Source organism: Oryzias latipes, chromosome 20 (assembly GCF_002234675.1).
Source record: "Oryzias latipes chromosome 20, ASM223467v1".
Lineage (NCBI taxonomy): Eukaryota > Metazoa > Chordata > Actinopteri > Beloniformes > Adrianichthyidae > Oryzias > Oryzias latipes.
In genome coordinates, this window is record NC_019878.2 from 15,072,041 (window position 1) to 15,084,975 (window position 12,935).

General features: G+C 39.3%; 1 protein-coding gene across 1 annotated transcript; it reads left to right on the forward strand.

Annotated features, from left to right (window-relative positions):
- Window positions 1–575: 575 nt before the first annotated feature.
- On the forward strand, window positions 576–5,989 carry LOC101170377. The gene is made up of 6 exons (XM_004081009.3): window positions 576–744; window positions 1,983–2,030; window positions 3,990–4,100; window positions 5,126–5,239; window positions 5,454–5,534; window positions 5,618–5,989. The coding sequence occupies exons 1-6, from the start codon at window positions 622–624 to the stop codon at window positions 5,666–5,668; spliced, it is 528 nt and encodes a 175-aa protein (XP_004081057.1). The 5' UTR covers window positions 576–621; the 3' UTR covers window positions 5,669–5,989.
- Window positions 5,990–12,935: the final 6,946 nt, after the last annotated feature.

The window sequence follows — 12,935 nt, forward strand, 5'->3', positions numbered from 1 at the left end:
AAAACAAGACAGACAGATAATGGCTCTGTGAAAAAAACAGCATGTCAGAGCATGAAAAATAATTTTAATTGCTAGTTCAGTCAGAATGAATTTAAAAGTCTTTAGATTCTGACCACAAAGAAGAAAAAGTAATATATTACTGTAATACATTACTTCTGCAACAAGACACCAACAGCTCTGATTACTCATTCAGTAGGTGTGATTCTTGTTTTTAAAGATTCACTAAATTGTTTGGAATAAAAACTACAGTCAGAACAGTCACACATAATTCTGCTTTAGCTCACATCACAGCAGGTATTTTTTTATTTAACTTCAACAACTGCATTGCAGACATAAGTGGAAATTTGAGTTTATTTATCCTCCTTGGGTTGGGGTAGATGAATGTAGAGAAGTGGGATATTATTTTTCTTTCTAGAAGGAGACCCTGCAAGATGTCTAACATGTTTCTGCAGGACCACAGGCCACTGGCTGGCGTGGAGCACATGCTTGTGGTAGGCTGTTTGTCTGTGTGAAGCTGGCATGGCCTCCCGTTTCCCTGCATCTGTTCCCCATTAGGAGAGGCCGAGAATATAAAGCTGAGAGCTGACGGAGGCTGGGAACAGTCTGGTTCCTGCCTGGATCATGGGGTTTAGTGTCTGGGTGTGTGTGCTGTGCCTGCAGGCGAGCTTGCTGTCACAAGCCTTGGACTGCTCAGGAGCGAGCCGAGGAGAGCTCTGTGTCAGCGGGCAGACCACAAACAGACAGGTACGTGACGCACTTGGAACAGATGTGATAGTTAGGGAAGGACAAGGGTGTCCATTATGTGCCGGTCGTGATGTGAAGTGCTGAGATTCCACTCAGGTAAATGCATCATGTTTGAGCCTACTTAAATGTTGTTTGCGTCCACTGAACAATGGTCTGTCTGTCAAGGTTGACTTAGAAAATGTCAGGAATATATAACGATTACTTGTTTGCAAAATTTGTATCAAAGGAGCGTTATGAAGAGTGGGATTTCTGTAGTAAAATTTGGAAGCTGTAATAAAAGAAATCATTTTGCTACGATTCTCATCGCCATTTACTCTAAAATGAATTTACTTTAACCATCAATATCCTTGTTGGACACATGAGACTAACAGATCATCTTAAGTCTGTTCTTTCCCGTATTTGAATGAGCAGAGAAATTATGTGGTCAGTGTTGAAACGGCTGTTGGGTCAAAGGAAACCAGTAACTGCTGGAATGTTAGTTTCTCCTACATTAAAAAAAACATTACTGAGAGATGACACTTGGTTTCCAGGATGGCTGGAGATGTGTACCGTCAGTCCTTGACCTGTGCAGACTCTTCTAACAAAGTTTCATTGTAATGGTGTTTACAGATGTTGTGCCATTGGACCAAAAATATCCCCCTCCGTGGAACAAAACCCCTCAACCTTTCTCTTGGCATTTCATGTGGATACCAGCTGTTAGACTTTAAAGCTGTGGTCGACATTTTTCTGTGGACAGTCTGCATGTTCTGTCCAAAGTAATCATGTTGACAATGAGTTTGTCGTAGCAGCAGAAAGGCGCTGGGAATTTCTGCTCCATCTGATGGAGTTCGCACCACATATGCGTTTTTCTGCTGCAGACAGTTCTTACGTAATTAGAGCGCGCACAATTATACGCTTCAGTTGTGGTGGCAACTAACGATTACCAGCAGCAGCATCTTCTCAGAGGCTATATTTGCTGATTTAGTTAAGTTTTAGTTGTGCTCGTGTGATCCTACCAAAGTCACTTGATGTGGAAAACATAAAATCTTGACTTTACGAGCCAAAAACACACGTTTGCAAAAGCCAGAAGGCTGGATGAACATCTTAAGTTTTTGAAAATGGAAAATCTAACTTATGAGTTTGTTAAAGAAGCATTTGCTTTGGGCAATAATTTACTTTGCCTTGTAAAAACATATTTTCCTTTTTTTTTCTTTTTAAATAAGCAAGTTATTTCATTCCTGACTTTCTTTTTCTCCTAGCAAGATGATCCAAGTGAGCAAAGGGCATCACCCTTAACCGATGGGCTGGTATGTGTCACGTCTAATACAAGTTTGATACTTTACCTTTAATACTTTCACTACTTACCTTTAATACTTTCATGTCAATTATCATTTTCCCTTCTAAGTGTAAAACACATGGTTTTCCAAAGATTCATGAAAGTTGTATTGATGGAAAGTACTTAGAATATCTTTATTTTTGAGTGATACAAAACATCTTTGGTTTTATGATAAACTTTTCAGAGAAAGAAAACCGCTGAATTGAGTGCACAAATGTGGTCATTTATTCATGGAGGAAAGTGACCCATTGTTACAAATCTGTGAGTGGAAAGTTGGTCAGTCTGTGCTGGTTTGAACCACTTATGTAGCTTGGAGTGGTTCTAAACCATCACTTTGAACCGTGATACTCAGCAGGGATATTGAAGGGTTTCTGCTCATGGATAATGTGGTGACTCACTTTTTCCTGACAGAAAGTCCACAGATGCTAGAATTCACTGTGTGATTCAGATCAGTTTGCTCCATCGGTGACTGTGAGTTGCAGTAAAAGAAGTCCAAACATGATATTACCCAGTCAGACATAAGGGAGGGCAAACAAATGGAAACAGTTCTGTAGAAACGTCTTCATCTTCAGAGGAAATGTTTGAGTGAAAGCTGCTCTATTTGCTGTCTGACATTTACAATTTTACTTTAAACTCCTGAACTTCTAAAACAGTTTTCATGCTTAGTTCAAGTCTAAACATCAAAAGTTTTAATGTATCATAATGTCAAGACAGACTTCAAGATGAATACAGAGATAAAAAAGTCTAAAAGCTTTATTTAAAAAGAAAAAAGGTCAGCATGTTTGAAAACATGAAACAGTGGAACTAGAAGTAAACATCAAAAACAGGCCTAAAAGATGATTAAAACCAAGTTTAAAAAAAAAGAAACAGGTTTTTTATTTTCACAACAAAGCAGGAAATAAGTCGAAATTAGGAGAATGACAAAAAAGTCTTAAAGCATGATAAACTAAATTTAAAGAGCCTTACAATCCCTTCCACTGTTTCACTTGTTCTTCACCTTTCGGCGTATCGCTTCAGGAGTTGCCTCAACCAATCAGCTTTCACTGATTCGCACAGGTGGTTTGGCAGAGAAGTTAATGCTGCATGCCCTTCCTGACACACCCCTGTATTTTATCTGGGCTGGGGACCAGCACAGGGACACCCAGACTTGGGCCCCCTTCTGGCTACATAGTTAGGTAATGATTTTAACATTTTCACTTCCCTAATTTGTCCACTTAAAAAATATAAAGTTTGATTACATTAGAATATGAAGTAAGAAGAAAAATAAACTGAGAATTTGACAGTTTAGATTAATTAAAAAAAAACGTATTTGATAAAGTTCTCCTGTTGGACCCCAGTGGTTTCTTTTCAGACATCAACACCTGTCGTTCGGCCTTCAGAGTTGATGGCTTTTAGCCCTGTGGCTCGTCAGCACAATAAGCAAAGTGCTGACCCCGTTCTTTCTGACGTGCAGGGGCTTTCTCCCTGCAGCACCACCAGTCTGACCATTTAACTTTAGCACCTGAAAACCGACTTCTAATCTTTGAGGATCACCTTTTTTCTTATTTTATGTTTGATCCTTTTCCTCAGTAGAGTAAAAAGGAAATCAATGATTGAGGTAAACCCTCCAGGGTATGTTGTTACATGTCTAAAGTTCTAAGTAGCAGAATAAAATTCATCGTTTATCAAAGTGACAGTTCATTTATTTTGAAAATGAGTGGATCAATAACAGTGATTTAGCTGAGCAAACTAGTGCAGGAAGTGATGGAGCCAAAAGCAATTTTCATTTGGCTGTTTCCTCTCCCTGGTATTGGAGCTGAACTTCCAGTGATGGAAAGCAGACTAGAGCTTACTCAGCACCCACAGCACACACAACATGAGGCACACTAACCTTCAGGGAAACACGCTGGCCTGGCTGTGGTTGTGGGTTTTGACTCTCTCATCCTTGTAGGTGTTGTTCAGACGTAAGAGGCAGCTGGAGCGGCGGGGTCCCACCCACCTGAGTCACTTCAATCTGCCTGGAGCTGTATCTGTCAAAGGCTTCCCTAAAACTCTCATCCAGGTAAACCACTCCTGATGCTCAGGCTGGAGTCAGCAAAACTAAGAGGGTTGCAGGGATTATGACAGCGGTGGTAGTTAAAGACCCACTCCAATAAAAATTGTGTTTTTTTACATCTTCTTGTAGTATTTTTTTCTCATGATGGAAGACATGTATAAAAGAGTTTAAAATTAAAATGGTGTTTCTGATAATTTTATGTATTCAAATCATCATAAATCAGTACCAGACGAGAAAATAGCGTTTGAAAAAATAGTATTTGTTATGCTGAAAATACGTTGGGCGGGCCGCAAGCTCCCTGCTTCGCTTCATTGTGATGCATCCACTTGCAAACAACAAGATCTTAGCAGGAAAGAGTGTAAACAAAAGGATAGAGATAGAGATAGAGATAGAGATAATTTTTATTGATCCCCCGTTAGGGAAATTCAATTATTACAGCAGTTCAGTGCAAAATAGAGAAACAAGAAGAACAACAGCAATGTGCAAAAAGAATGAAAGGGTGTTTAAAAATGTGCAAAAATGCAAAAGTAATAACATTTAACAACAAGAAGAATCTACACCTATATACACTATTACGACATAACATGTGTCATACGTAATAATAAAATTAAATAAAGTAAAAGACAGAATATTCTGAATTAAATAAAGTAAAAGACAGAATATTAGGAATTATGGGAAATAAGCAGAGGCTTACTCCATGCCAGTTCCACCCACAAAGCAGAGACAAATTTCTAATAAACTACTGCCGTTCTGCAGAAACTACTTCCTCGAAAACTACATGGTTTTTTTGGGGGGCTGAAACGGCATAATCATCTTTAAAAGAAAACTTTTACAATATATTAAAAGATTATCGGAGTGAGACTTTAATATCCATTGTTTACTTTCTGTGTTGAAAGAAGTAAAATACAAACTACAAAATAATAAGTAAATATTTATGTTAGAGTTGAAATGACTGACTTGGGATATTTGATTTAAATGGCTGATTTAAACAATGTGTGTTCATATGAAAATCATTCCAATGCTGTCCTCAGGCTGATAGGTCCAGGAGACACTTGATTCAGGCTACGAAGAAAAAAAGCAAGCGCAAAACCCGCCCCGGCACTTACTCCCTCCTTAGCAACGACAAGACATCCTCCCCCCTACAGGTAAGTCTCCATGGCAACCTGGAAGCAGCAGATGAACAACTGGGCTGAGGAAAATGTTGTACCACGAATTGTAAAGCCACCTCCCTACTGTTTTATGGGATCAGTTTAACATGCTCACCTCTGTGATCCACTTGGTTAAGCAGGCAGTCATTCGGGACTTTTCGGTTCTGCAAAGAGAAAACACTCAGCATCACTCATGTCAACACTCCTGCAGGTGGTCAGAGTGAGGAGACAGGTGAAGCTGGATCCACCCAAGAGGGGGAAGACCGGTCGTACAGGAGCTTTCTCTGTCTTGGTGAGTCATCGATTAGCATTTATTTACACCAAAGAACTGATTTGGTGCATTTTTAATTGATATAGCATCTTTGTTGTCTGCAGGGAGATCCCCAGACTGATGGACAGAACGACAGACCCGAAAGGAGTGTGTAAAAGCGAAAGCAAGCTAAAGACTGTACTGAAAATCTGAAATTTGCAAAACAAAAACTGTCACATGCATCATTAGATTGCTAAACTAGATTACAGTCTATAGTTACAACTCCATTCTAGATTAAGTAGTTTTAATTTACTAACATATCCCTGCATGTTCTTTATGATAATATTCTCCTCAGCTGTTATGTTTTATCCTATTTAATCACATATTTCTTTTATTGATTGAAGATATATTTTTGCAGAACTTTTTCTCGTGCTGTTGTATTGGGTTCCAACAAACTTTCATGGAACCAAAAACTAATAAAAACTTTAATAATCAAGTCCTTTAAGCCTCATTTTTTTCCCTCTTCTGCCACAAACTCTTTCTTCTTTTCCTCATGTAATCAGACTTTGATTTTATAATAATTGTCTTGTCAAACAAAGTATCTGTTTGAGCTCAAATATCCTTGTTTTGAAGGCAATTCCACAAATGGAAACTGTAACAGGTTAGGCAAGGACCAAAACCTACTGTGCAAACCCAGCAGGACCTCACAGGAAACTCTAAACTGTCTGTGTTAGTGCAGCCAAGGGCAAGCTGTCTGCATGTGAGGGAAAAGGAAGTCCAGACCATCTGCTCTAGGAGCCTAAACTTTAAATATCTTGAGTCATTTTTAATTCATTTTGGCCACAAAAAAAGCAGTGCAGTCCAGAGTCAGTGATGCAAAAACCTCCACTAAAAAAGGTTTGGTTTTGAAAAATTAGATCACTATGAAGGAAAAAGTGGTGTATCATACGTTCAAAACCAAAAAGGGAAATAAATAAAATATAATAGGAAGGCTTGGAGGAAATAGCAGCAAATCCAAGCTTAGAGGCAACCAGATAAGGAAAGTGAGTCTGTGAAAAAAACGCCATGAGTGAAGAGAGTGACTCATCCTCTCCTCGTTTACTGATCAAAGCCCTCAGCTCGTGACGTAGACATACAGCGCTCCGGGTCTCATTTTTATGGTTTTATAGTCACAAACAGATAGACCCTCAACAAAACACTATTTATAAACTTGGCATTTTCCCTGAGCACATAATTGGTGCTAAAGATGCTTTAGCAGCCCTGATGTTATTCAGCCACAGAGTAGCCTGAATTTGTTAAGGGATCACCAAAAAATAAAGACAACATCACATTTCTGCAAGGAGAGAAACAGCCTGAGCTGACTCCTGACTCTTTTTCTCCTTTTCATACACACACACAAATCTGAGGCAGCTGTCAGCAGGGTGTCGCTTGACAGACTGTATCCTTGAGCTAATGCTTCATGTGAATCTCCTGATGAAATGTGGCAAATCTGTGTGCACAGCACGCATATGCAAACTCTAAAGGACATATCCAAACTTGATAAAGAGACATTTAGAGCAGCATCAGAGAACTTCTTCATGACAATGAACGTTGTGAGTTCGAGTCTGTGCTGCAAGCAGAGGAAATGTTTGTAGCAGCGTTTTGGCCGTTGCGGTGGTATCATTGTGTGTGACAAAGTTTCCACTCTACTTTGGCTGAAGTCATCCCTTCGAGATGAAAGCTGATGATAATCACCACCATCAAAGTAATCTGGAAGCCTTCAATATAAAGGTCTGTGGTTGGAAATGACCCAAATAGAGCGATATCTCAGACTTTCCCATAAAATCCTAGTCAGTTTTGTACGCACTTAGTGGCTAAGCGTCAATTTCCCCAAGCTTTAGAAACCGCTGCATAACTACTATTTTCTCGTGGAAAGGGAACGTCTTCATCCCAGACAACAGACCTTGTGGGAAAACAGTCACAAATCAGATCTGATACCAGTTTTTCCACACAAAAAACGTACTAAGCTTTTCAGAAACGCCCAGTTTGTCAGACAGATTTGTCCTGTGAGGAATGTGAGGACTGCAGGAAGACGTTTTTTACATGTTCGACAATAAAAAAAGCTTGTCAGTTTGTTAGATGGTCAATCCAACTCCCAATGATTAATAAACCCAAGCTTTTTAATAACCAAGTTCATTTTATCAGTTTATAATAATTGTTGAAATGAAAATATTATTATTTTTCTTCCTTAAAATGTAGTTTGGGGTTGAACATAAAAGATTTTCCATCTCTTTTTTGTTTCAGCTGACCTCTAAACTCGGACACTGAGCACGCCTCTTCATCTGTTGTCTCTTCCCATCAGGTCAGACACAGGCTGTCTCTTTCAGTGTTGTGACATCCCATCTGACCTGAAATCAACTCTCTCAAACTGGCGTTTAAAGACTTTCGGACAAAGCTTCCGCTAACTGCTGTCAGTACTTTGCTTCATCCCGCTAACCTTAATGAAGAATATTCAAACACATGGACAGAAGCAGATATATAACATTTTTAATGTTAACATTATATATGAACAGGATACTGGAAAATAAACTGCATTTCTATTTCTATTTATTCAAATTGTTGTAAATCAGGTGCAGACAAAAAACACTGTTGGAAAAAGCTTGTATTTGTTACGTAAAATCTATATTCATCAAGCCACAAGATCCCTGCTCTGCTCCATTCTGATGCTTCCACTTGTAGACGACTAGATCCATGCACGTCTTTGTCTTCTTCATCCGACCTGACATCGGGTTCAAAACCTTACAGCTGGATAGCTTCAATGTTACTCGCCATTTTTGTTCTTCTGGTAATTGTTAGGTTAGTGTTGTGAGGGGTTGTAAGCTAGTGGGAGAACATGTAAACATATGGATGATGGGAAATGTGAGCAGGCGTACTCCCAGCCACAGTCACAACTCAGAGGTGTATTTCTGATGAACTTCTGTCGCTCTGCTGAAACTTTGTCCTAGAAAATGACAGATTTTGTTATTTTTTTGGCTAAAAATAGCATGATCATACTTAAGGAAAAATCAGAACACAAAGAAAAACAGTTCCACTTAAATAAAATTTACAATAAAAAAATAAGATCAAGACAAAGGAATAGAAGCTTTTACAACAAATTAAAAGATGATCGGAGTGGGACTTCAAAGTAACATGACTTAGAAAAGGTCTATACCCGCCTTGAACAAAAATTTGATCTTTAACTAATTGCAAGATTTGCACCTGTAAAATTTTAACATTTACAAGCATAAAAGTACTTTTGATAAATCAAAGTTTATTTGAAAAAAAAATTCTTGCTTCCTTTTTCCACCTAACCTCATTTTTTGCACAAACTTTTTATTTTTGAATATTTTCCTTTATAATCGAAACACTGCTTCACACATTTGGTCCTAAGCTGTGGCTTTAAAGTAATGATCAGTTTTTGTTTCTTTTTGTGAGAGAAAAATGTATTTTTTCCTTATTATTTATGTAATTTCACCAGCCTCAAAGCGTGGTTTTATGATGTAGCTCATCTAATTTCCACATTTGTGAATAGATAACCACGAGTTTTGCAGCCCAATATGAAGCCGCAAAAAAACCGTGGTAATTTCCTGGCAGGTTCTGTGGTGGTTATTTTGACCGGACGCTGCCTTCTACATGATTAATGCAGAACACCATTTGGTCTTGCTGATAGCATAAGCAATCTTGTTAAATCCGTCTGTATGGTGATCCCTTGGATTAATAAACAGCATCGATTCTGCATCCAGAGAAGGATGCAGATTGTTGGGTGGGCATATTTCAGTCTAGGCTAAGGGCGATGAAAATAAATATTTTTTTTTTCTTTCTTCAATCTCTTTAGTTTGACACAAAGGTCGCACTGGGCTTTGATGTGGATGGGGCTGTCAGTAGAGAGGGAAAGGGAAAGGACAGCAAGGGAGTTGAACAGGCAGGAGAAGAATTACAATCAGCCACTGCTACAAAGTCAAGAACATCCCATGAAACTGTAAGGCAAATAAGTTCTTACAAAGACGAACCCCCACGTAGGAAAGATGGACAAGAGGGTATGACAGATTCAAAAGGTGCAAAAGAGGCTTCCACCATCAGCTAATCTATCATTAACTTTGAGGTAATTTGTTAAAAAAACAAACATTGTGCCATTCTTTTTTTTGTATTCTTCTCTAGTATTAAGTAATATTTGTGCCGCTGTGATCATCAGGCTTGCAGTGGGAAACTATTTAATTTCACCTTAAGCCTAAAAAAACATTTACCATTGACAGATTGCAGCTCGTTCATCCAAACTGGTTTTACACTGAGAAGGTAGAAATTTGAAAAATCATAAGATATCTATTTCTGTGTGTTAATTTGAGTCATATTCAAGACACTTTAATAAGAAAGACTGTATGTTCTCAATGTTCTTAACACACATTAGAGTTTCATTTTTTAACAACTTCAGCTGGTGGTGCGCCTTGTGATTTTTAGCAAGGAAAAAATGTAGTTTGATTTTTTGAAGTGATGCTACATTTACTTCAGTGCAATTTTGGACATCTTACCCACCTCTTCTTACTGCTTCAAAATTGTTGTTGTTCACCTTTCGGCATATCAGGGGTCACCACAGCGCTCCAGCTTTCACTGTTTAACACAGGTGGATTGGCAGAGATTTTTACGCCAGGTTCTCTTCCTGACACAACGTTTTTGTCCCCTGCCTGGGTAGACTCAGAATTGTGGCTACATGTACTGCTTTTAAATTCAATTTTATAATAATATTTACTACTTATTTATTTTTTAAATGATCTCACCAATGGAGTCTCCTTTAGCACCATGGCCAGCAGTTTCAAGGTTGGTGTTTGCAGCATCCTCCCCCAGGCGGTCACCTGGGGGAGGATGGTCACCAGGGGCCTCATTTATAAAACTTTGCGTAGGATTTGCGTCAGAAGTGGCGTACGGATGAAACATAGGACGTGCGTACGCACAGAAATATTCGGATTTATAAAACCGTGCGCACGCACATCCTACGCATCTTTCCCTTAATAAATCACAACCGATTCTAAATGCAGCGCAGCTTTTGCGGCTTTATGACACACCCATAGTTGGCCATAAATAGTCCGTGAAACACCCACAAATGAATATTCATTGATTGCGAAACCATGGCAAACACAGAGAGGAAATCAAAAAAACGTAACTTCACTCAATGTGAAGTGGAAGTTATCGTTGGCGAGGTGGAAAAGAGGAGAAAAGTGTTGTTTGGAGGGTACAGTGTGGGCATTACTAATGCCTAAAAGCCACGTGAGTGGCAGACGCCGTTAATGCTGTAGCCTCACAACCTCGGACCGTGGTTAAATAAAAAAGAAATGGTCGGACATCAAAGTCGAGGCAAAAACACGTCTGGCGCTGCATCGCCAGAGTGTGCCTGCCATGGGGGGGGGGGGGACACCGGAGCTGACCCCTCTTGATAAGAGACAAGCGGCAAGAATTGGGGAATCCCTTAGTGGAGTGGTGACTGAGGCGCAGGGGGACGCCGACGCGCCAGATGCACCGGGTGACACACCCCCAAAAGCCCGCAGAGGTCCAAAAGGACGGCTCGAGGAGGTCGGAGCCGGCTCATAAGCCACTCCTCCTCGTTTGCCAGCAAGTCTTCTTGTCTAAAGATGCGTTCCCCCGAATTCTTCCATTTGCGACATCTTCTAAGAGCGCAAGATCAGCCATTGTGCGTCATTACGCATTGTGATGGGGCATTTTATTTCCCTCCATTTAATTGCATCTGACAAGCTACAGATGTCGGGAATAATCGACGTGGAAATGGGAAATTGTTCAGCGCAAATCTAATTTCTTGTTGCTTTCTGAATGGTTGAGACATACGCCATGCATTGTTTTATCAAAAATAAAACAAACTAAAGGCATATGCATGAATACCATAATTCTGTAGCTTATGAAGACATGTTTTACTATGTAAACAACTTTCCCTAGTGGACAATTAATGCGTCTCTCTCTATCTATCCATCTGTCTGTCTAATTGCACCTATATCTGCTCCGCCAGACAGACACATTAACGAGAATATCAGTTTTGTACATTATTTCGTTCTGTTAACTATATTATTTATGAGGATGAATTGCACAACATGCCAATATTGCAGAACATATTTCACTTTTCTTTTTGCAAATAAGTGTTCATTTGAATTTCTGTTGTAATTTTCGTTTGATTTTTTTTATTTGTTTCACTGCTGATCGATCAAACGGGTGTTTGTGTAGGCTGTTAATTGTAAGACTTGCTTTGTGAAGTCTTCATGTTATTTCTGAGAGGCAGTATTGTCATTTTCACTTTCACATGTTTCTTCCATCTGCCGACGGTGTCGCCGTTTCTCCTTTCACCCGTTTTTGTGCGTACGCCTGGGTCAGAGCTTGCGTGAAGGACCGCACATTTTCCCATCAAGTTTGCTTTTTATAAATCTCAACTATTGCGTAGAGAGTGGCGTACGCCTTCTTTTGTGCGTACGCAACGTTTATAAATGAGGCCCCAGGTCATCTGGAACAGTCTCATGAAAGAGTTCATGGTTGTGCCTTCTGCAGATGACTGGAGGTCAGGAGCAGAAGACTTCCATGAGAGGTGGAAATTCCTTAACTGCAGTGAAGAGCAGGACAACAAGCAGGTTATCATCAAGGTTTCCCCCAATGCAGGACCCCAGTTCCCCAACTACAAGGACGCTTATCTCTGACACTCACAGTCAGTTCCTGGTGATTAGTATTATGGGCGACCAAAAAATCCTGGGCAACTTCACCTTTTGTCAGGTGGAGTGCACACACCATCTGCCACCTGACTGTCCAAACCCCGGAGCAGGGCACAGCGGACCCCTGCCCCATGTCTTTGTGGCAAACCTCCCATATAATGATGGTGATCACCTCTTTTCATATTCATAACTTTTAAAGAATTTTATGAGTGTAGTAGTTGATTAAATGATGCAAAATAATAATTTAGGGAATGGGCAGTCAAAAAATAAATTTTGTTTTTTTTGCTATTATGTTTTTGCAATGTGACTTAACACAAATACTGCAATAAAACAAATGTTTTTAACAGTTTGCCAGAACTCTAATCTTAGACAAAAGATACAAATATTTCTGAGAGAATCAGGCCGAAGAATAAAAATGTTTCCAATGAAAAGTACAAACATTTATTCTTGACTAAAAAGGTTTTACAAAACCTTTGAACATTATGATTTCTAAAATATGAAACCAAAAACAAAGACTGTGCTAAAATAACACAAAAATGAAGAATATGAACAAAAAACTACATGAGACACAGAAACGAGAAGGAGTTTGCTTGGATGAGGGATGGTGGAGGAATATATGGAGTAGATAGAAGAAATTGCTTCCTTGTTTTTTTTGTATTCCAATTGTTCCAAATGAAGCAGGTCGGTACTGTTTTCATAAAATAATTTGTGAATTTGAAGTAGGACA